The 24,933-nt window shown below is 34.0% G+C and overlaps 1 protein-coding gene and 1 pseudogene across 1 annotated transcript; both read right to left on the bottom strand.

Moving 5' to 3' along the window:
- Nucleotides 1–1,107: 1,107 nt before the first annotated feature.
- On the bottom strand, nucleotides 1,108–2,607 carry LOC147517702 (AP2/ERF and B3 domain-containing transcription factor RAV1). Its single transcript, XM_086589831.1, has one exon. It carries the CDS (start codon nucleotides 2,348–2,350, stop codon nucleotides 1,295–1,297), a length of 1,056 nt encoding a protein of 351 aa, XP_086445957.1. The 5' UTR covers nucleotides 2,351–2,607; the 3' UTR covers nucleotides 1,108–1,294.
- Nucleotides 2,608–21,461: 18,854 nt separating this feature from the next.
- On the bottom strand, nucleotides 21,462–23,621 carry LOC147517701 (protein FAR1-RELATED SEQUENCE 5 pseudogene; annotated as a pseudogene).
- Nucleotides 23,622–24,933: the final 1,312 nt, after the last annotated feature.

Below are 24,933 nucleotides of genomic sequence, written 5' to 3'. Positions count from 1 at the left end.
TTTTGATGCAGTAATGAATTACCGACGATAGGGGCTGGACTTGGACATGATCAGATTCGGGCCTAGCCTAGGTCCAATAAAGTTATATGGAAATAGTGTATTTTTTTATTATTTTTCTAAAAAAAATTGAAATAGAGTGTAGTAAAACTCGAATCCAAGCCTTATATGTGGCACTACAACACTAATCCATCAAGCCTCTTAACATTTTATGCATACTAGTAGTTACAAATTTAATCATACTTATTTGAAAAACTAAAAAAATAACATTAGTTTTCAGGCCGGGCTGTTATCAGGTTGGACGGGGTATGTCCATAACTAGTCTAATAATCTTATTGGTTCGGATTCAATTGGATTTTGGGCCTGGCCCGGCCCATTGATAGCCCTAACCTTGTCACATTTTTTACATAAAGAAATAAGGTTACAAACCATAAGGATAAAAATTGGAATGATATGATAACGACTTAAGCCAAGACGAAGGGAAAGATACAAAAATTGACGTATAGATAACGATATGCATTTTCATTCTCATTTATTTATTTTGTTTTTTCTTTTTATTTCAACTAGTAAATTCTCCTCAGCTTCTAGACATTTCAGAGTCCAGACTCAAATCCCACCCACATTTGGGCATTTGGCCTTCAAGGATCTGAATATCTGAATCGTTGCTGGACCATAATAGATATTGGTATTTCATTATTTCTACGATTCGGTCAGTTCCTTTTTCCAGGTGTATCCATGGATTTATCTTTCACACTTGTTACATACTTTTGGTACCAACCAGAAGGATAATATTAAAAGTTGCTACAATTTTTGTACCAACCAACACTATAATTGTAATTGTTTGTTATAATGTCTATGAAAACTTTGGACTACATTCTTTATACCACCAGCGTTCCTAATTTGAGATGGTCAACATTGTCTGGATCACGAAGATGAACACGATAACAATTTATAATCGACAAGGAAGCTACCACAGTACCTTAGCATAAACCTTTACTCAGTTATACACTTATACCAACGGATGAATGCTCAGATGAGCAGAAAAGCTTTGGTATATATTAACTATGTTTATTTGTGTACAGTGTACACCAACCAAGTAAGAAAGATATGTGAACAAGATAATTTTGCTTTCCATTTCTTGTACCTAATTTTAACTTTTCGGTCATATAATATACAGATCTCTGCAACTTGACACACCGCCTCTTGGTCCTCTTCTGGACTTTGTCCCCTCCCTTTCAACATGTACACTTAAAAAGCAAAGTAACTAAAACTAAAAAGAAGGTGAAACAAAAAAATGTTACAAAGCTTCTACTATGCTTGGTTTCTTACAAGACACAATAGAGAACGGTTCCACATCTCTCAATCTTTTACCGTTGCAGTTACTGGTACCACTGCTCATTGGGATATCAAATATGTTAACCCCAAATAGTCTAATCACCTGAACCGGACTCACTGGTTGGATTGGATGAACCAACAACATGGAACTTGGCTCATTTCTTGGTTTCCAATCTATGTATAGTTGCTTATCTTGCCCAGTTGATCTTTGAAAACTAATCACATCTCCAGCTTTCAAGTTCTTTTCCTTGACAAATCTACTCCACCCCTTTGTAAGGACATAACTTTGACTACTATTCCAATAAGAATATCTAAATCTCCAAACCTTACCTGAAATGTCTTCAAAATTCAACAACATACCCTTTGAAATGCTACCAATTTGTAATGGAAAATTTTTCTCAGCATGTTGCTTTGGTATAACTAATCGATTTAGCTTACCGACATCGCTTGGTGTAACAGTTTTTTCAAACAAGTTATCGCGTGCATTCGATGTTCGATTGGCTCTATTGTACCCCATGAACTCTCGCCCTTTGTCCGTGTCGATACCATAGTTGCGTTTGCTTTGCTCAAGCTCATCACTGTATGTGTGTTTGCGAAGCATATCGACAATTTCAGCCTTGGAATGAGAACTCAAGAAGGCAGCTTCGATATTGTCTTCGTCCGTTGAGGACAAGGGCTTAAAATTTGTGACTGCATCACGACCACGAAACCTTTGGGCCGCTATGTCATAGGACTTTGCAGCTTCTTCTTCTTCATTGAAGGTTCCTAACCACACCCTTTGGTGCTTCTCATATATTTGTGCCCCCCAACGACCATTTGGCTGGGGGACTACTCCCTTGTATTGAGATGAAGGGAGTTTTCGAGATTCAGCTTCTATGCCACCATCCGAGTCTAGTACTACACTAGCTCCGCTGCCCATGCGGCATAGCTTCGCTGGAGATTCTTTTTCTGGCGAAGCTATTGCCATTGTTGGTGTAGAATCACTTGTGTTGTCATCTATGCAACTAGTACTTTCCATGTCTCTGTAAAGGAAATACTATACAACTAAAAAGTATAGTACTGTTTGGGTGTGTTGTTATGAAGAAAGTAGGAAGGAAAAGGAATGAAACCAACACAACTTGTTTTGGGTGTTTTTGGCTTGAAGAAAGAAAGAAAGGAAAATGAGAGGAAAACAACTCAACTGGGGTTTGATACTTGAAGTCACTTGGATGAGCAAAGGTGGAAAGATGGTGAGACTTATATAGGAAGAGAAAAGAAAGGGTAATACAAAATGTGGTGATTGAGGGTTGAATATATAGAGGATCCTTAAATAAAAACTTAAAGTAAATGGCCGGGATTGGGAGGTGAGTGTGGGTCAACTCATGGAGATGGTGGGAAGATTCATGGGGAGGTAGAAAGAGGGGTGGGTCATAATCTGTAATAATGTAGAGTTTGTGTTGTGGGCTGTGTATGTGATGTGGGGTCTAATTTACAAGTTGATACAATTCACATGAGTATGGACCTTATTTTTATAAATACATCCCCCCTGAGCTATGCTGCTAGTGCTGACTATGAGCATGGCCTCACTCTTATATATCTCTATGCTGTTTTTATCTCTTGAAAGTTTTCTGTAGAGTTTTTTTTTTTTGTATTTTTTTTTTGAAATATAATTCATGAGAATCTCCTCTCCATCACTTCTTGTTTTTTAATGCAGCCCAACTGTTGTTTAGATATTAAACAAGAAGCAGAAAGAAGCGGATTGGATCGTGGATGTTGGTATTGTACTAGGATGGCTGGTGGGCTCCCTTTATGCAAACAAGAGAGAGATTAGATATGGATATACTCTAAAGGAAGACAAGTCATGCAACAAGATAATGGAAGATCCCATGTAGTAGATTGTAAGATTGTGATTACAATTGGTTTGCATCCCCCATATTTCTGTCTTGCTGTCTAGGTTCACAGTACTATACATCCAGTAACTGAGTGTAGATCTGCAACTAACATTTACCTGACCAGTGAAATTATTAAATTTGGTACGGAGGATTGCTAGAGAATACTAAATTGCCATATATCCATCCCACATTCAACAGAAACGGAGGAAAATACTAATTTTGCCTTTGAATAATGGTCGATGGTGCTGGAACTGTACAAAGTTATTTTTTTATTAGGATCATAGCATAGTTTAGCAAATTGCGGAAGCTGAGGTCATAGATTTTTATGTCCTGAGGTCAGTGTTTATTAGGCTTATCTGCTTATTGTGAGTTTGTGACAAGTCTTACTTCTCATTTTGTTTCAACGTTGCTGAAATCTACTTTTTCTTTCTCCACAAGAATACCATTTGGAATAGTTATGTACTAGAATGGTGATATCTTCAAATCATGCACCCCACCCCGTATTTGTGCATATGTATGAGATAAGCTTTGGTACTAATCTGGATGTCAAGTGTCAGTGCTCCATTGCTCATATATGAAATCTTCACCATTCACTAACAGGCCGACTTTATTCCCTTGTGATTCTTACCGTTCAAGAAACAGAAAAATGGTTGGTTGTTTAGACTAATTGAGTGGCTGAGGTTTCATCGAACAAATCTTTAATATGGGCCACAAATTAGATATAATTGGATTGATCCGAATAAGCCCACGAGTTTTAGGTACTACGGAGTGTACCACAGGTAACGTACTCCATGTTCATGTTCAAAGTCGATCTACTGTTATCTGCAAACCCCAACAAAGATAAATTTATAATTAAAACTTTCTTGTCTGTGTTCCTAATTGCCTCTATATAATAATAACAAGAGAAGAGAAGGACAACAATTTTTCTTTTCTTTATTCAATTATATTCGAAGGGTTACAATTTGGAGATAACCCACCTCTCAATGGAACAGACAGACTGCCATTATAGAGATCGAAAAAAAATCACCATGATTTGTACGTTTTCCCTCATGACGTACAGTTCGGATTATAATTATATATCATAGCTGTAAATGTTTTTTTTTTATCTTAGGAGTTAATAAGATATTACACCAAATATTTATGATTTAATTATAATCTAAATAAAAAAAAATGAAATATATTTGTAGATAGAAATGATTGCATTTTATGAGTAAGAAAATATTTACGTATCTAATATTTTTGGATGAAATTGTGAACAAGTAATAGGTAGGACATGTATAATAGTATGGACAGATGCACTATCAAGATGAACGACACGTCCTCACAAGCTGTATGTGTGGTATGATGTTTGAGCTGATACAGAAAGAGTATGGTTAAAGAGGCGATGATAGCAATAATTTGAATGTTGCAGTGGATAAAAACATGATGCTAATGATAGTAATGATGAAGGTGACAGATGACGTCGAATGATTTAATACGAAACCGATCTTGGCAAATATGCAAAATACTATTGTGTCTGGAGTCGAATCGAGTTGGCAGAGTTATTATATGTGGACTGTATGCGTGTCACGTGCATGAGAGATAAGATGTCCCTTATAATAAGCATAAATTTTAGATATGTTATTATTGTAAACATTATTTTTATTCTAAGAATACTATTCATACTTACACACTCATAAACTTCGAAAAACGACTAAAAAAGATATCGAACTTTACAAATTTTGACTATATAGAGACTAAAAAAAATTTTTGGTCAAATTGGAGACCAAAATTTTTAATTTTTGTAATGTGAGGACATGTGTAACATAATATCTAAATTTCTCACACGGTGTTTGACAATTCGAATTAATTTCTATGGTAATGAGGTTGCAACATAGATATACTTTGATAAGAAAGTGTATAACAATGTATATAACTTGTGAATTATAAAACATTGTGTGAAAAATTTAGACTACATGTGTAACTACTAACTAGTCCTCACATTGCAAAAATTTAAAAGTTTGGTCTCTAATTTGACCGGAAAAAAAAAAAAATTAGTCTCTATATTGTCAAAACTTGTAAAGTTTGATATCATTTTTAATCGTTTTTTCATATAAACTTTTATTAGGGTAGGAGAATGGAAAATTTAAAACTCGCTTATCAGCACTTGGCACAATAATTTCAATCTTTCGCTTGTGAAGCGGAGTCAAATATCTGACATAAATAAAGTCGTAAAACATATTGTTCATGTGGATGTGCTATACGCAGAATAAATTAAACTATTAACTAACAAAAATAATATATATATATATATATATATATATATTATTATTTTTTGTTAAGTGGGAGTGCTGACCTTGGATTGGAGAAATTTTGAGATTTCTGAGTCATGGATCTTGGATTTCCAAGATCTTCATTTGAGAGATGGAAACAAAGATGGGGAAAAATAAAAAATACAATTTTATGTATCTTGATGTACATAATATTATGTATTGATTATCCAAAAAAATATATATACAGAATTATTACTAAATTCGGAGTAAATCTAGAAATAACAAGATAAGAAATTAAGAACTATGTAAATATGGTTTATGAAAAAAAAACAAAACTATGTAAATATGTAAATTATGAAGGTCAAACAAAAATAATCATAAATATTTCAATTATTCAATGGTCGAAATAAAGTTATAAAGGTCTTTAAGACCACGTGTGTTATAAGAGGGGTGTATAAGATGATCTTATAAAGTGGTTTGTTTTTCATTTTAAGATAAAGTGCTATAAAACAATAACATCTTATAGATGGTTATTTGAAACTATTAACTAACAAAATAGATTAATTTGAAACAAAAATATATTGATTTTTAGATTTCAAATATTTTGATAATTTTATTATTTTATTATTTTTGTGGTGGTGGTGGAAGTGTTATTGACTTAGAACACCCGATTGGTGGTTTAGTAGTAGTAGAAGTGATATCTTAAATAGTTTAATAATTTGGTGGTGATGGTCTAGTGGATTTGATGATATTGGTTTTGGTAGTGATAGTGGTGGTGGTGGTGATAAAATCTTCAAATAGATGATGATTGGTTGGAGGTGATGATGGGTGGTGGTAAATACAATTTTGGTTGTAGTGGCTTGTACATTTGGTGGTGGGTGGTGAATGGTTATGATGATATTGATTATCATGGTAAAAGTAGAGGTGATGATATATATAGTCTTAATAGATGCATGAAAATTACTAAATTCGGTGGTTTTAATAAAAATCTTAATAGAAATAACAAGGTGGTATAAGAATTAAGTTTGGTGGTGGTGGTGGTGGTGGTGGTGGTGGTATATGATGGTGGTGGTGGTTAAATATTTGGTTTATGAAAAAAAAATAAAAAAGGAAAGAATGTAAATAGGTTAGGGAAAAAATGGGCCGGGGGTATTTGAAGGTTAAAAGGTCAAAAAAGTAATCATAAATATTTCAATTATTCAATGGTCGAAATCAGACGCTCCTTTTTATAAAGCAGATTCAGAGCTAGTTTCCATCCTGATTCCGTACAATATCCTAATCTATCAACGACCCACATGCTAATTTGTGCTTCACGTACTGCTTAGTTGTACTCAAGTCGGTGATTTCATCATTTATGATTTTTGGGGTACACCGTGTGACTGTGTCTGGTCAACTGGTGTTATGTTGGTTCTATAATTTCTCGTTCATTTTTAGATTTTTCATTTTGACAAAAATTTCCAAAGTGTTTCTAGTTTATCTCTGCTCATTGCTCAAGATATATGATTATTTCCTCTAGGAAAATAAAATGTTCATGCCAGTATATACAATGTACAGTACACCATCCAAATTTAGATCAATATAGAATGTGTGTATACGTGTTGTTTCTCCACGCGTATTACGTAATGAACAAATGACGAATTATATTTAAATTATTGAAGCAAAATAAAGTGAATGACAAAATAATTCACCCATCTCGTTTTGTCAAAAGCTATTTTTGATCAAATCCCTCGTGAATTCGTGAGTATCTGTAGATCTATAAATCTATTTGCGATTAGTTTTGTTATTGTTTTGTTCGCTTTCTCTGTGGCAGCTAGGCAAATGGATTCGATTGTGTGAGAATTCTTTGACCAAACGCTGCTTTGAAATTAAAGAAATCGTTTTTAACATTTAATTAAATAATTATTTATGTCTAGGTTCTTGCCAGTGTATTCAATTATTTATTGCATGTACGACATTAGTATATTATGTTGGCTGATTAGGATCATCAAGTGGTGTTAGTTAAAAAAACTCCAAATAGGCCCACCATGTTTATATCCTTTCGAGATGACCTTGAAGTTAGCTTTTGGACAGCAACGTACTATTTTCCTTTTCAACATATAAGCACGTTTCATTTAGACATTTATATTTTTTTTATACCCATTGGAGGCATTTTTTGGTAGTATTCTCAATAATAATCAAATTGTTTAACCTATTTATGCACGATTTTGAAAATGCAATTTCTGCAAAAGAAAATGACAGTGGTACGAGTCTCTCGATTAGATGTTTTCAATGACTGCGTGATGTAAATTGTCAATAAATCTACTGTTACTTCCTCATTTGTTAACTACAAAAATATTCTATTACACGACTAGTCATTAGGGCGTTTTTATAGATTTACGTCACATGGATCTTGAAAACATCTAATGATGAGATTTACATTACCCTCAGTGTCCTCATCACAAGATCCATCGTTTTGACGCGGAGAATCTTATCCCTTCATATACGTCGGCATCTTTTTTAATTACATTTCTAGGTGCTTTTGTGAACATGTAATATAATGATATAATCATCCATCGTAATCTCAATTAGCAAAGTGCTTAGGTCATATTCCATATTTTATTCTAGGCGATATATCTGTTGCAGTTCCATCTATCCTTTCATATACGTCGGCATCTTTTTTAATTACATTTCTAGGTGCTTTTGTATTTTTATTCACATGTAATATAATGATATAATCATCCATCGTAATCTCAATTAGCAAAGATAATATAATTATTTATCTATTTTGAAAGATAGCGAGGTTTTGAACTTATACGGGCCTAAAAGTAGAAGTGGGCGTTTATCCTTTTCCATATTTTATTCTAGGCGATATATCTGTTGCAGTTCCATCTAGCTAATAGTTGTGTAATTTAATGTGTTTATCGAAAAAATAATAATAATAATAATAATTTAATATTAATAAATATATGTGAGTTTAGAGGATTAGATATCTTTATCATGATTAGAGAAGTCAATTCCTATTGTCCCAACTTCCCATTTTCAAAGATTTTGTTACTTGGAGATGACTGCACCACGTCAAATATTCCATCAACCTTGAACCTCAGCCACGTCACTGTTATTAAAATTTTATATTTAAAAAAAATTGCATGACGTATTGACGTTTATAGTGCACATGTTCTGAAGTACATGATCTAAGTAACAATGTTAAATATACTTACTTTTTAATCAACTTCCATCAACTCGATCGTGGACTCGTGGATCAGATCCAAGAGTAGTTATTGTACGTAAATGAATATATGGTTATATAGTTTTGTTTTTGGAATAATTGCAACCTCCTGCCTCCTAGTGAGTTTCCCTTTATTATTTTAGATATATTCAAGGGAGACAGTAATAGTCAAGGAATTCTTAATTAACTGTTTGATACCCTTATTTATTTAACAAATTATTTAGTAGAAGTACAAAATAATATTTAGTTAGTTGAACGAATAAGCAAGGTTGTGTTTGATTGTTCAGGTTGTTTATTGTGGTAAGGACCTAAGGTTAGAAACTTAGAATATATTATTTTCTTTTTGCCCTTGGACTTGGTCACTTTGAGGAATTGAGGGTCGAACACACTGATCTTTTGCATATTGTAGTAAACATTGTCACCACATTTTGTGTTTCTTTATAATAGTTTATGCGTGGTATGAGTTTATGACAGTGAATTTTCTTACAAAAAAACAAGGAAATTTGAACAAAAGAGACACTTCAGAACGTCAACAACGGTGCCGACATCAATACTCCTTTTCACCGTTACATAGTTCGTTACCACTAAAGATCTGAAGACAGCTATCAAAACTCAAGTGGGTTCCATTAATCAGGCAGTGCTTGATGTTTGACTCATTTCCCTCAACTTAATTTTCACTCCCAAGTCCCAACTTCCACGTCTAAACAAGAAAAAACGAGTGAATAATTTTGTTGCCTTTGTACTTATCTTGAAGAGACGTGGAATATGTCTGCATTTTAAGTCTATCCACCAGATAATCTGAAGGCAATTGGCTTGATGCAGTATTGATTAAACTATTATTTGATTGTTACTTGTGAGAATGTTTTTTGTTCCTAAAATCTCCAAAATATCTATGAAATTCAGATATATTGAAAAATATCAGCCAGAATATTGTTCAGAAAATTTGAAATAAAAAGAGGGAACTAATCGAAGTTGGACATTTCAGACTATTATTTGAGAATGTTTATATGTCAAGCCATGTCAACAACAATTTTATTGTTCGCGTGGGTTGTATGAACCGCACCTAGATAGGAGCATAGTACAAAATATCACGATATATATATCAAAATTTCAGTAAAAAAATAAGTAAATATCACGATATGTTTATAGATATTTACAACTGCAAATATTGGTGATATATTGATAATATTATCAATATTATCAATATTTTAAGATATATGGTGATATTTGTGGATATTTGGCGATATTTTGTGTATGTAACAATTTAATTTAATATTTACCATTATATTTCAAATAAATATAAATTATATATCATGATATATCAAAAAATATCTACGATATTTGTCAATATTTTGGATATATCAACGATATTTGTATATAAAACAATGTCAAATATCTCCAAATAGAGGATATATCCACAATACATATCCATAAATCAGGGATTAATATTTTGCTATATCTTGATATTTTGTATTATGGATAGGAGCACCAAAATGAGAATGAAAGCAAGATCGATCGATGTGTAATTAATAGGAGCTAATACCGAAATTAAAACAAGGTGTATTGTTTTTGGTATACTAGGAGAGTTATACTATCATACAAAAAACGCATATAGAGAACCATAAAAGTAAAAAGTAGATAAACAAGAAAAGTGGTGAAAAATGTGTAAAGTAAATGGAGGAGGAATAAGGGCTTGAGAGATCTTGTATTTATAATGAGCATGTCTTCAGTGCGTAGATCGTATGGTGCGCAGGTAATATTGGGCCTTTGGATCAGTACTTTGCCATTAAATACACATGCACCCCTTGGTATGAGTGGCCGAGATGTAATGGCGCACCATACATCTCGCGCACCATAGATTTAGCCATTTATAATACTGAAATCTTGGGCATCAAGAAACCCAAATAGGAAATACAAATATACTACTCAACACTTATAAAATGTGTGAGATCAATGGATATGCCCAATATCTATATCTTTTGACAAAATGTGTCAAACCTGATGTGTCGACACCCCACAACAAAATGGGATAGCTGAAAGAAATAACATACTAATTATTGAAGTTGCTCGTGCATTAATGTTTCAAAACAGTATTCCAAAGTTGTATTGGGCAGAAGTAGTGTTTACTGGAAATTTTCTCATGAACATGATGCCTTCTTCAATATTAGGAGGTAAAACACCACAGTCTGTTCTTTTCCCTGATCAAAATCATTTTCCTCTCTCTCTTCGTATTTGATATACATAAAAACAGTAGATTTATCTAACTTATTATTATACCATCAATTATTATTTCCTACTCTCAACATATATATTCATGCAATAAATAAAGTACGGAATCATTCCACTCTTAATTCTCTAGACCTAAACGAATTCAACTAATGGTGGTTAGAGTAGAATTTATAGATGTGAATTTATACTACAAAACGAAACTTATGAATTTAACTTATACTAATTTATCTAAGCAATAAAATATGTGATTCAATGAATGAGAAAATATAAAGTGAATGATAATCCACCTAATAAGTTATCTAGATATAAAAATCAAGTTATATCATTGTAAAACTATAATCTTTTGTCTTTCTTTAATGTTCCAACAAAAAATTCCAACTTCCCTAACAATAACTTACATCTCTATAGGCATTACTGCTAACATGAAGAATAATCATGATTAAACATCTCTGTCTAACCCTAATAATCTTTGGTTTAATACAATACACGCTTTTATTTCTAAACATGCATAAGAACTAAACCTGTTAAGCATTCACAATGAAACATCTATCCTTAAACATCAAAACTCCTCATTATGCTTCATAATCATCCCCTATAATGGGAAGATTAGCCTAACTTCATAGGAATAACAACTATACTATAATTAAAAAAATAAATAATTAAAGAGAGAGATTGAATTAGATAAAAACTCGGTGTTTAATGGAATTGGAGGCTAAAAACATAAAACCTAAATTATATTAAACTAATGGGGAAGAGAGCTAATGCTTAACCCTAAACCTCTTTATAAGGTAAATATTTAGATTACAATTTTATGCATGGACTTGGGAGCTGTGTTTTGGGCTACTCAATCAGGCTCCAAAAAAAAATACTTAAGTCCAAAAGGAATCTCACTGCTAGAATTTACTATAACACCTTTTTTGTCCACTTTTATTACTCTAATTGGGTTGAGGACTAGACCATTAAAAATATTTTTCCGAGCTGGTCGTTTTGACATATAATAGACCAAATTATGAGGTATGAGTCCAAATATACGACATGTTGACTTTTCTATTCTTTTTCTACCCGAGTTGACTTTAACTTTACAACTTTGACTAGGCTTTAAAAGATTTTTTTCTCTTTGAAACTTGGGCTTTAACCATAAAACTTCTCTAGCAATCAATTTGACTCATTTTTCTTGCAAAAGTGATGTATTTATTTATATATTTGACTCCAAAACCTGAAATACATAAAAATACGTAAACAATACTAAACTCTTATTATTATAAACATAATTGGCCCAAATGGGATACTATTAAGAGGTTTAAACTATAATATTGGGCACTTATCAAACCACCCACAAATAACATTTTGTTTGTCGTCAAGAAATATGAGAAATTAAAATAAGTGGCCAAGAATGTAGTCATAACTAGCATCATTTCGCGGAATGCGATTGCATTGACCATATACAATAAAGTCTTAAACCACTATGAATTCCCTAATAGACGAGTTATAGCCTCGTGAAAGTTTTCTAGAGAAGATGCTCACAAACTCCATCTATACTATAACGACTAAGAAATAAAAGTAATGTTCTCTTAATTAATCTCAGATATATATATACATCTCACTATAAACGAATAAAGAATAATTCTTTTAAAACCTGAGTTAATATGTGCATAATAATCAAATCATCTAAAAATAAACATACATACAATGAACTATGCTATGAAATGCAATGGCAGATTCGTTTTCGAAACTTTTGGAATAATATCTTTAAGTAGGTTCTCACAAGGAATGTGTCAAGACACGAATCACTCTAATTTTTCTACTGAAGTTCGGTCACTCCAGTGTGCAGTGAGCACACTCTTCCTCACAATCTTAATGACAATCCATAGGAGCCGAGGTCAATCAAACACGTCTGTCACTTTCTATCACACCAACTTATTCCTAATTGAGATAGATGTATTTATTAGGTGTTGTGGGGTTTAGGAAATAGTTTAAGAAAGAAGAAAATAGATATTCAAATAAACAAGAATAGGGTCTTCAAAACATGTAACTAGAGAAAGCCTTGTTCTTATTTGGTTTCCATCCTTTGCCATTTTGTTTTGGTTTTTTATTCATTTTGATTCTGTTTTTGGAGTTATAATTTTTTATTTTATTTTATGGAAACTTTATTTTCTTTTTCTCATTTTCTTTTGAAGCAACTAACAAATTTTGGTTTTCCACAAGTCTTTCCTTTCTATTTTCTTCACTTCATCTTATTTCTCAGACATATCAAGATGAGTAGGTTATTTTTATTTTTATTTTGTTTAGTAATAGGTAAATGATTTGTGGTTTATAAAAAAGCTAAAGAAAGACTCAGCTCAGAGAGGCGACTAGCGGAAAATATTATTTATGTTCGAATTTCTGGCTATATCGATTCAAAAAGAGCCTAAATTCTCGTTTAGGATATGGTGTGATGATTAAGTAAGTGGACGTGTGATCTCTCTACTTGTATTTAACTTATCTCTTGTGTCATCACTTAGATATTTCATTCATATGAGGCTTATGGATAGATTCTCACATGATTTGTATAATAAGTAATCTAACTTAGGTTTCAAAAAATTACTACTAAATACAATCATAGATGCTCATGCAAGATATTTACGAAAAGATGCAATGACTATTACATACATATTAACCTAAGTTTTTCAAAACTACTCTTAATTAAATGCTAAAGTAAGACTTCTAGACTAATATCATTACTAAAAAGATAAATATACCATTTTTACTAAGTGCATACTATAATTAATTTTTATGATTTTTTTAAAACTTTTTATAAAGAAAAGTGCGTAATTTACATCCTAAAAGTGCCTAATTTTTTGCAAATATTTCTGTCCTACCCCCAAACAGTCAAATGTTTTTTTTCTCAAAGTGTAAAAAGATAATTAAAGAATTTACCATAAAAATGTGGCAAAAATTGGCAGTACTTGTAACATAAATATTATAAAGATGATATGATAATATAAAACACAATCAAACTATAACGTACTAACTAATACAAACTCTACTAGAGTAAACATGATATGCAAAGGGTGGTAAAAAGTTGTGAAATAAAATACCAAAATACTCCACCCCCAAACAAAATTTGAAAACTCTTTTTAAGTTTGAAAAAATTTATAGTTTATACTTCAGAAATGTGGTATTGTACAAAAACTTGGGTCTTTTAAAGTCAGATTCCCTAGACTTACTAATATATGTTTATGTTTTAATTTTTTTTAATTTTTATATGCTTGATTTTTGAAAAAATAAAATTAAGAGGAAGAAATAAAAATGAAACTCACTCCATAGAGAAACACTACTCAAACAACGAGAAAAAGTGCAAGAAATGAATGTGTGAGTCAGATGAAACGTGGACTAAGTATCCGACACTTACAACCACACACTCCAAAAGGAGGGTACGATTATTTTAATAGTGTACTCCCATAAAATAAGATTGGAATGGATAGTACATCGAAGAATACAATGAGTCTTTTATAGTCAGTACTCGAGACTTTATCTAATATATAAGTACATGCCGCTTACCATATATCAACAACTGAAATAGTTGTGGGTCTTTCCAACTAACACAATATGCACCCCCAAACTTAATCAAGCACCAAGACTTTCTACGACACAACTTAGTAAAATGAGAGCAATATCTGACTGACCTAGAACCTAATCAAGCGTGTACTCTCTTCTTTTTCCTCCAACGAAAGGGTCTCCAAGTGAATGATCGTGAGAAAAAAAAAATGGTTGCGGAATATACTTGGAATATGAATAAGTGTTAGAAGGAAGAGGTGGAAAGAATGAGAACGTGGGTTTAGCACAAAACTCATTTGTGGTGTGGGTTGGTATTATCACACATCTAGAAATGAAGGTGTTAAGTGGCTCTTCTTTGGGTATTATTTCCATATCAGGAAAGTTTAAAAAATCATGAAGCACAGGAGAAACAAGAAGGTTAAGAGCAAACTCAAGATTCCTTTGAAATGGTGGAGGGCGGGGATCATGCGTGATGAACTGTGAATGAGTGGTTGGATGATGTGAGGTGGGTAAATAGTGCTCAGCTAGTGTTCTCAGTTATATATCATCAGAGGCCTTGAGATATGTATGGCATTCCTCAATAGGTGGGTCAGAAGAATCAATGGGATAAAGTTTGAAAAATTATTCTTCCATCACGGCGTCAAGGGATGAATGGATGCCAATAGGAAGGGACTCACGAGGTGGCAAAGAAGGGTTGCAAAAGAGTCGAAGAAAATCTTCCTCGATTTCATCTATGTCTATGGAGTCAAAATGAGAGTCCACCTCTATAAAAGAACAAAACACATAGAGGTGGACTCTCATTTTGTTAGAGAGAGTTGAATCGAAGGAAATTTGTACTCCACATGTACATGGGCTACATCTGTTAAGTGTTTTTCTTTGCCTTTGCCAGTAAGATATACTTTGATAGCTTCAGCCTATTAGAGGTAATTAGTAACACCTTCCGATTTAATATAATTCATACCAACAGAAAAACTAGATGGATTTCCAAACTCATCAACTTTAGGAACATCAGTAGTATTTTTCTTGAGTCATCTTGTAATTGTTATACTGTGTTAAAAAAGATGAGGAATAATCCCGGAAATAACAGAGTTTGCGGAAGCGATAATACTTTGAAGAAAACAATAATCAGTAACAACAACAAACTTTGAATACTAGCTGGAAACTTCTAAAATGATTGTCTCCGAACATACTAATACATACTACGAAATATATGGACTAGTGGTGTCTCCTATTGCTCCGATACCATATTTTTGATATACTAGAAGAGTTATAATAATAAACAAAGAGCACATAAAGAGAACCAGAAAAGTAGAAAGTAGAAAAATTGTTAGGAATATACAACTTAATTGTACTTATTCTTTACCAATTATCAAACTATACAAATCTTCTGTCTTGTACATGTCTTGTACTTCTTAGTTAAATCCGAGCCTAGTGTAGATACACTATGTTTTTAAGACATATTTTCCCCCTCACGGTGCTTGAAGGTTGATAGGAAATTGTCTCCCAAGATAGAACGGATTTCTTTCTATTGAAAGCTAGCACTTTAATTCTATAGAATCAGCGAACACAACATAGTATTTGACTAAAAAAACTAAAAACAAAGGGAGAAGAGAAAGATCATAACTCTGTGTGATCTGGTGTGTCTTTCTTTCCAAATTCATCCACTATTTATAGGTGACTGTCTCTTCGAAACAACACAGTGACTCTTGGGAAAAAGTAAGCAACTCTTTGAAAAGTCACATGTTTCGAAAAGACACACCATTTCGGTATAAAGCACTATTTCGAACCAGTGCCTATTTCGAAAGGTCACACATTTTCGGCATGATGCACTGTTTTGAACCAGTGCACATTTCAAAAGGTCGCACCTTTTCGGCATAATGCACTATTTCGAATAAGTGCATTATTTTGAAAAGGTTTTTCTCACTTTATGTACTGTTTCAAGAAAAACTCATTTCATCTCAAATGGAGTAACTTGGAAGACAAACTACTCATTCATATTTTAATGAATTTGTGCAAATTCATTTTTCTAACAAAAACAATAAAAGTAGTGAAGAAAATGTAAAGTGTAAATGGAGGTGGAATAAGGGTTTAAGAGAGCTTGTCTCTACTCAACCCAAACTTTGTTATTTATAATTCTGAAATCTTGGGCATCAAGAAACCAAATTAGAAAATACAAATATACTACTCAACACTTCTAGAATGTGTAAAATTAATGGAATATACATATAATATCCCCAATATCTTTTGACATGTATCATAGTTATACTAGTTCGTAAACAAATCAAAATCAAACCCAGCATTCTAGTCATAAATCCTCAAAAAGTTTGCGATAATTCCCCCCCCCACAACAACTCAAGAAAGCCGGCTAGTGGTTAGCATAAGTAGACAAAACGCCTCTAGAGCCAACGAAATACCTTTTCGTACCCTTTCTGAAATCTGAATGATTGAACTAAGGGCATGGTTTGAAACGGTCGACCACTTGGTTGAGATACAACAGAGATCTTAGTGATGGCAGGGGACCGCATTCTACATCAATGGGTTGTTGGGAAGATATTTAAGCACATCCTTGCTAATTAAGAACACACGCGTGTACTGGGTTGTCTTCTTGCATGAAATTAATTCAATTCCAAAGAAACTAAAAAAGTTATAAACACGCTAATTTTAAGTCTCCTTAATTAGTACAATTTAATTTTGTAAGATGCATGATAAAATATGTTCGTAGTCCTCGATCATAATTGTATAAATAAAAAATTTCGAAAAAAGTTATTCAAAACAGAATTTTCTAATCCCATCCAATTAATGAAGTTAAAAGAGCTGAAGAATTGTAAACCGTTAATTAGTCTATTTTCATAGTTAATTGCGGACTACATGTTTCGCATGGCAAACACATTGCCTAACTAGAAATAGTTTAACTAATTCACACGCTATTTCTCAAATTTCATCAGGATCACCAAATGAAAGATGTGACACAAATCAGTTGAAAGCCATAAATATTTCATGGATATATCTCCGGACTTTGACACAAACAAATCAACCAAATTCATTCTTCTTATTTATTGAGAAGTTATTTGCATGCAGCATGACTGCGTGAGAAGAAATACTCTTATGTGGGCGACTAGCGACTTTGAAATTTCTATTCTTTCATATTATGTGGTTGAGATTTTAATCCAAATAATCTAATGGGCCTAGTGTTGGTAACAGCCTAACAGGTACGAATTATGAACATGTCACCCACTGACAAAACGAGTAATTGGATTTGTTCTTTTGCAAGTTGAGACTGTGATCGTGGATTCCTGGTGGGACTCAAGATCTCTACAATCGGGTACAGAGATCATTTCTGTAACCGTGTTATCTCGCAACTAGGTCTTTTCCTGGTGTGGATAAGCAATGAAGCAGCGCTTCTCTTTACTTCGTCATCATTCACCAACCCCGCAACACGGTTCTTCACCCCCTAATAGCTTCATCAACGCAGCGCAAAAAAAAAACGTAACACATCAGCTTTTCAAATAGATAGTTCGAGATTAATCTAGTAAATGTTGTGTTAATATCTAATCAACTATACGAGAGTGAAGAAGACATTCCCAATAATTTCAGTCAGTCATTTGTTACTTGTTTCAAAGAGGGGAAGGAGTGAGAAGGACTAACCTATTGCTTATGTTTTTTGCTTAGCACTCTATATTCCTTTCACTAATTAGTTGGTTCAATTATTTTTTTTTGTTCAGTAATTATAGGGAGGCATGGTTTTGAGCCCGTTCTAGCGATTGGCTAACGTGGATGGCATATTTGTTAGAAAAATGGGTGTGTAATTAAAAGTTCAAAGTATAATAAACACAGAGATATTGAATTTGTACAAATCTATTAAGAAATGAATGAGTAATTTGTCTCAAAATTACCCTACTTGAGATAAAATGGTTGAAAAATGAGTGCGAAAAACACTTAGTCCTACATGGAAATAACACCAAAGAGTTGTTGAGTTTATAAGGCATAATTGTGGCTACTTGGGTTGGGCCCAAGGGGTACTACTAATTTTTCGTAGAGACGGAACATAGTTAAGCTCAACAAAAAACACGCGCACGCGCGCCGTCATCTGACCGGCCAGCTCGGTTGAGCTGAATTTGGGCATGGCTATGTGGTGATGTGTAATATATATTCTTTTGAGTCCGGATTCAGTGAGGGTAACCGCACAAGTCAACTTGTGTGGGCGCAGCTAATCCCATTAGATTAACTTTGAGATTAAAATTAGATAACGAGACTTTTAATAGTTTAACACCGTTTTCTATTACATAGCTGTCAAAATCTTTTATTTTGGTAACAAGATCTAAACTAATCGACACAAATCCAAAATCCAAAAGAGAGCCCGCAAAAAACTCATCTTCTTCCCTCCTATTTTTTTATCTCTATTCTCCAATTTTTCTTTCAATCTTTAGTTTTTTGAGGAACTAAATCTAACCAAATCCTAAAGACAAAGAGAACGTGGTAATTCACCCCGCCGAAAACTCAATTTCCTAACAAAAATATAAAATATAAAAGCAACCACTTCTGTTGAACCTTCTAGTTGTCCCTTGATTGCAAAATTCACTGTTAGTATGACCACCACCATCATCTCGACCCAGAACACTCACATCAACAGCTCTGTCCCTCCCATCGATTCTGTTCCAATTTGAAATTCCACATCTTCATCTGGACTTTTGAATACCTTGGATTTGATTGATGAATAATGGATAAACACATCTTAGCCATGCTGGAAGGAGTGATGAACCCGTAACCCACGGGTTGTTGAACCACTTCACGAGTTCAATCAACCTCTCTCCGGGCACCCTTGGTCTATCGGAACCATAGACCTTAAACTCAACCATAGACTATTCGGGGGTGGGTTACGAATGAGTCGACGTTGGATGTGTGGTTGGTGCCACTGAGGGAGTAGTCTCATGATGTTTTGATCTTTGGTATTTGTGCCATTTTCCCTTGTTTGAAACATTCTCTCTGTTCCCTCCATGTTTTCTCCTTGTCGGTCGAATGGCAATGGTCACCACTGAACCGCCCGGTGCCCGAGACACAAAGGAGCCGCGAGTGTCCTGAAGACATAACAATGGCACTTTGCATTCTCGGATGTAATTATCCAATCACAGGCAGAGAATTACGTTCAAGGAAGCATTACTAGCAAAAATACGAAAGTCAAGATAAGTTCCACACATCGGTGATTTATCATACCGGATCACGCGTGCTTCTCTCCTTCAGATTCTTGATAAGCTCTTCCAAGGTTCATAGCATCCAACAATAGATAATTAATACATGTTGTGCTAGTTATTTATGGGTTGACTCTCTTCTAGTTAGGGGACAATTCACGGTTGCAACACCTTAGAATCGGGCGTGAGAGTTTCGCGATATTTGGCGGCATTTAATAACTTATACGGGCAAGGAGATATGATCAGTTTTGTACGATTGTTCGGTTACACCTACGTGTACATGCCTGCTAGCTAACTTGTTACACAAGTGCACCTTCTCATCACATGAGAGACAAAGAGCAGCCTCATCAGCAACACGGAAAAGAGAAGCAACAACACTCTCACAAACGTCACAAAGTGTACGGCTGTACGCATAATTTTCTCTTCTCACCACAATCTCTTTAAACAATATAAACACTAATAAAGGAAATTTGCTCTTTCAGCAGTAGCACTCTCACAAACACTAACAACATGTACTAAATTATTGAATCGCTGCGTAGAAGAAAAAGTCTAAGAAAATCTAATACGACATTGAAACAAATTATCTAAGAGTGTGGGATGACTTCTTCAGATTGTGGTGGGCAATTCATTGTTCATAATGATTGCTCCTACATGAAAGGAAGAACTGATGTTAGCATATTTAAGTTTGTAAAGAAGAACATCACGTAAAACATGATACATAGATTGCAAAAAAAAGGCACATACCGGTTTGGGTCATTCAAATCTAGAAAAAAATTTCCATGACCTTGATGCGAAATTTCGTTATGCTTAAAAGTTGTTCCCTGTGAAATACAAGCAGTCTACTGTAACCATTTCACCAAAAGTAGTTTATAGAATTAAAGGTTCAAAGCATACCAGTTCATAATGGGGGCTTTGAGAAAGAATAGTAGTTCTTTGGTGATATGCATCACTATTATAAAGCGTAATCTTGGTTATCAACGGACCTTCCAAGTTGTCCAAGCATTAGAGACCCTGTTCATTCGAACATTACTAATTATATTTTGTGAAAACATATTGCAAATATTTGATAATGAAAGAAACAAAAAATAAAAACCTGATTGAATTGGTGGAGTTGATTGCTAGGTGCAACAACTGAGAATGGGCATTGCAAATCATTGTCACCCAAAGTTGTAAAACTATGCCCATCCATAGTTGAATATGTTTGCTTGTCTCTCAGGTGGGAACTCTGAGAAGTTCATCAAAGTAGCAAAGTTAAACGCAACACAACTATTGTTAACATCATATAATGTCAGCCTAATAATATTACCTCACTCAAAGAACCAAACTCAAAATTTGTTAAGTTGGATGGACAATATTGATGGCTGCCACAACAAACAAATAATATTGATTAGAAAGAACTAATAGTGTAACCAATTAAAGATACGATAGATCAATACCTCCTCCCTAGTTCATCAAGTTTCTGACATTTAATTGGTTGCTCCAAAGTCTCTAGTTGATCATCAATTCTTATAGGAGAGTCTTGCAGACCTTGTCCTACACAAACTACACACCCAAAGATTTCATAATATGTATTATCTTACAACATGAACCAAGTAATAGGACTGCAAGTATTTATTCAGTAAAAAATATAGTTACTTACCACCAATCTCTTGCTCTATTGGTCCATTATGAGGTAGAGCCCTTTTACTGCTACTTGTTGCAACCAAGGTTTTTTATATATATTAGCCAGTATAAAATGTTTAATGGTTCCATCAACGTGAAAAAAGTAGTGACTAGCAAATACCTGGAAAACACCTTAGATCTTTTTGATATCTTCAAGTTAGGACTTGGCCTTTTTGATGTCTTTGAGTTAGGACTTCTCTTCTTCTTGGGAGGCTTGTCCATACATGACATGATTAAGCTTTTCTACTACCTTATGCTTAGCAACAAGTGGATCGAGCAAAGGCTTCTGGTTGTGCGAACGAATCTCTGTATATTCTTGGATTTTAGTAGCTTTTACTTCTTCGACAAAATCCTTATTTGATCCAATTGACATTTGTTTATATGCAGCTTCCACTTCTTTTCTTGCGTTCTGCAAAATCTGAATTGCTACCAAATACATTTCTTTTGATGTTGAATCTTTTGCTGCAATATTAATTGCCTCTTGACAAAGTTTGCTATACCTAACAGTGACGGTTTCATGACAATCAGCTTGCATCTCTTCACCATGAGCATCAATTACAGACCCCAACTTAGCGTCTCTTGTCCACCTTTTAATAATGTAATGTGTTGGAAGTTTACGAACATCTTCAACTAAGAAAATCTTCAACACGTGCCTACACAAATAGCCTGCAAACTCAAACAACTGACAGCTACACTTTACAGTTATGTTAGAAGAATCAAATGTGACTGTACAAACTAACCATTCATAGTCTTCTCTCCATACATTGTAAACAACCTTTGAGCCATTCTCTTCAATTTTTTTGTGACGGTAGGAAATACTTTGAACAAACTAATCTTGAAACATTTTAAAGACTGACCTTGTGTAAAACTCAGCTGTGTCCTTTTCAATACCAACTGAAAACTTTAAAATTGGTTTCGTATAGTTTGTTGTGTAGTCTTCATCATTTTCTTTCTCCCTTCTGTCTACTACAGCTTGTTCATATTGTTTCACAAACTTGTATAAAGACATTGTTCCTTCAACATAGTCTTTGAAATATGCATTTATGCTTTCACTTCTTTGCGTTGTGTACATAGATCCACAAAAAATATCACGCGCATAAACTGATGCCCACTTTTCTCGTTTTCCATACAAATTATCTAGCCATTTGTTCTCCCTTAATTCGTAACTCTCAAGCAGTAACTTCCAGTTAGATTCAAACTCTTCCACAGTCTCATTTCCATACAAACAATTATTAAAATCACGAGTAAAAGTAGTATTTCCCGTAACCGAAGGAGGCAAATGCTTAGGAGCATTTCGTGTTATGTGCCACAAGCAGTACCTATGGCGAGTACCCGGCAGAACATATTCTATAGCTCCTCCAATAGCTGACTCTTGATCCGTGAGAATTACTTTTGGTTGCTTACCACCCATTGCCCTCATCCATGTTTTCATTACCCAGATAAAAGACTCTTCTGTTTCTGAATAAAGAAGTGTGCCACCAAATAATACAGTCTGAAAATGATGATTGATACCGACAATGGGGACAAATGGCATACTGTATTTATTTGTCCCATACGTAGGATCAAAGCAAACCACGTCACCAAAATGGTGGTAGTCAATCCTAGATCTAGCATTAGCCCAGAAAAAGTTAGTCATACGGCCCTCTGAATCAGCCTGCATTGTATAGAAAAAGGAGGGATTCTCTGATTGTTGACGCTCAAAGTAATCAAGTAGAGTAGCGGCATCTCCATTTTCAAGCTCTTTTTGACGTTTTGAGCTTAAAAAATTCAACGCATCTCTCCTATTGAAACCGACATTACGACTCCCACCAGCTTCCTGAGACATGAACTTCATCAAGAGTTTTGCTTTGACACCAGCGGCACTCATATTCTGAACTACTTGTTGCTGCCCACCAGTCATTTTCTTATGAGATCGAAGATTGTGTTTTTTGCTTGGAGTCACTAGATTATGATTGTGCTCTTGAACTACTTGTGTGACAACCCATTTCTTATGTCTTTTCCTTATTGACATCATCGCTTTGCATCCTGTTCTTGTATCCGCGCGAACCTTGGTTCTTTCTCCCAAATCTCCTTGAGTATTACGTAATCCTTCAAGAGAACAGCAAAAAGTTCGTCCAATTAACTCATTCGAACGAGACCTAGATTTACATGTTGATGATCTCCGGATGCTAAATCCCTCCTTTTTCGCATATTGATTGTAAAAATCATATTCTTCTTCTTCAGACTCAAACTCCATAGTAACGTAAGGACAATACTCATTCACCATCTCGTCGTCTTCGGCATACCTACTCGTGATGTCTAGTACATCTACATCTTCTTCTTTCATTCCTTCATCTAGAATGTCCATCTCATCAATTTCTATATAATTCGTGGGTTTTTCTTCCTTAAAAAGAAAAGAAACAAATGGTTCGGTTAGATTTCTTCGTCCATATGAACGAAAAATTGGAGAATAGAGGTAAAAAAATAGGAGGGAAGAAGATGAGTTTTTCGCGGGCTCTATTTTGGATTTTGGATTTGTGTCGATTAGTTTAGATCTTGTTACCAAAATAAAAGATTTTGACAGCTATGTAATAGAAAACGGTGTTAAACTGTTAAAAGTCTCGTTATCTAATTTTAATCTCAAAGTTAATCTAATGGGATTAGCTGCGCCCACACAAGTTGACTTGTACGGTTACCCTCACTGAATCCGGACTCTATTCTTTTTAGACAACCGATTTCTTAACAAGGCCCAATCCGTTTGGACCCATAACACTTAACATTTTCACTTGAAACAGTAAAGATCGAGAGAAAATATTTCCAAAATGGTGCAACGTATGCCGAAAAGGTGCGACGTTTTGAAAGATGCAACAGTTTGAAATGTTGCATTATGCCGAAAATGTGTGTCCTTTCGAAAAGTGTGACTGTCCGAACAGTCACTGTCTTGTTTCGTAAAGGCATCACGCTCCTATAAATATCGGACGTTTTTACATGAAGAGAGATCCTTTTTTTTGCTAGTTATGAAAAGAGATCCATTTCAACCTCTCTTCTCTGTTCATAGTCAAAGCACAATGTTGAGTTCGCTTGATTCTATAGAATTGAAGTGTTGCTTTTCATAAAAGGAAAAATTCGTTTTATCTTGAGAGATAGTTTCCCATCCAACATTGAAGCACTGTGAAGGGGAAAATTTGTCTTAAGAACATAGTGAATCTTCACTAGGCTCGGATTGAAATTTTCGTACGTAGTATATTTGAGAGAGATTTTTGCTGGTAATTAATTGGTAAAGAGTTAGTATATTTGAGTTGTGGTTCCTAATAATATTTTGCTCCTCTATCACGTGCATCACAAAATAAAAGAAGAACAAATATTCGCCAAATCTTATTTTTTTTCTATTTTTTTATCGGACAAATCTTCTTTTTCACCATGGGCAATGGCTTCTCTTTCTTTCACCTCTGCAAGTCTGCAACTAGTCGACTACCATCATCCATCGTCATCATAAAAACACATACTGACTATTACTGTCACATCCCGAATTTGAACAAAATCGGATAACAATATTTGTTATTGACTTTTCGATTTTCGAGATGTGAAAAACACAACCAATTTCTAAAAACACCATCGTTTAATTATACGAAACATTTTGAAACCAATTAAATTTTTGGAAGATTACCTATGAGCTGAAC

The sequence above is a fragment of the Coptis chinensis genome, chromosome 2 (genome assembly GCF_015680905.1).
Source record: "Coptis chinensis isolate HL-2020 chromosome 2, ASM1568090v1, whole genome shotgun sequence".
Classification (NCBI taxonomy): domain Eukaryota; kingdom Viridiplantae; phylum Streptophyta; class Magnoliopsida; order Ranunculales; family Ranunculaceae; genus Coptis; species Coptis chinensis.
The sequence above is the reverse complement of the archived record's forward strand: the minus strand, read 5'-3'. Positions and strand labels throughout refer to the sequence as shown.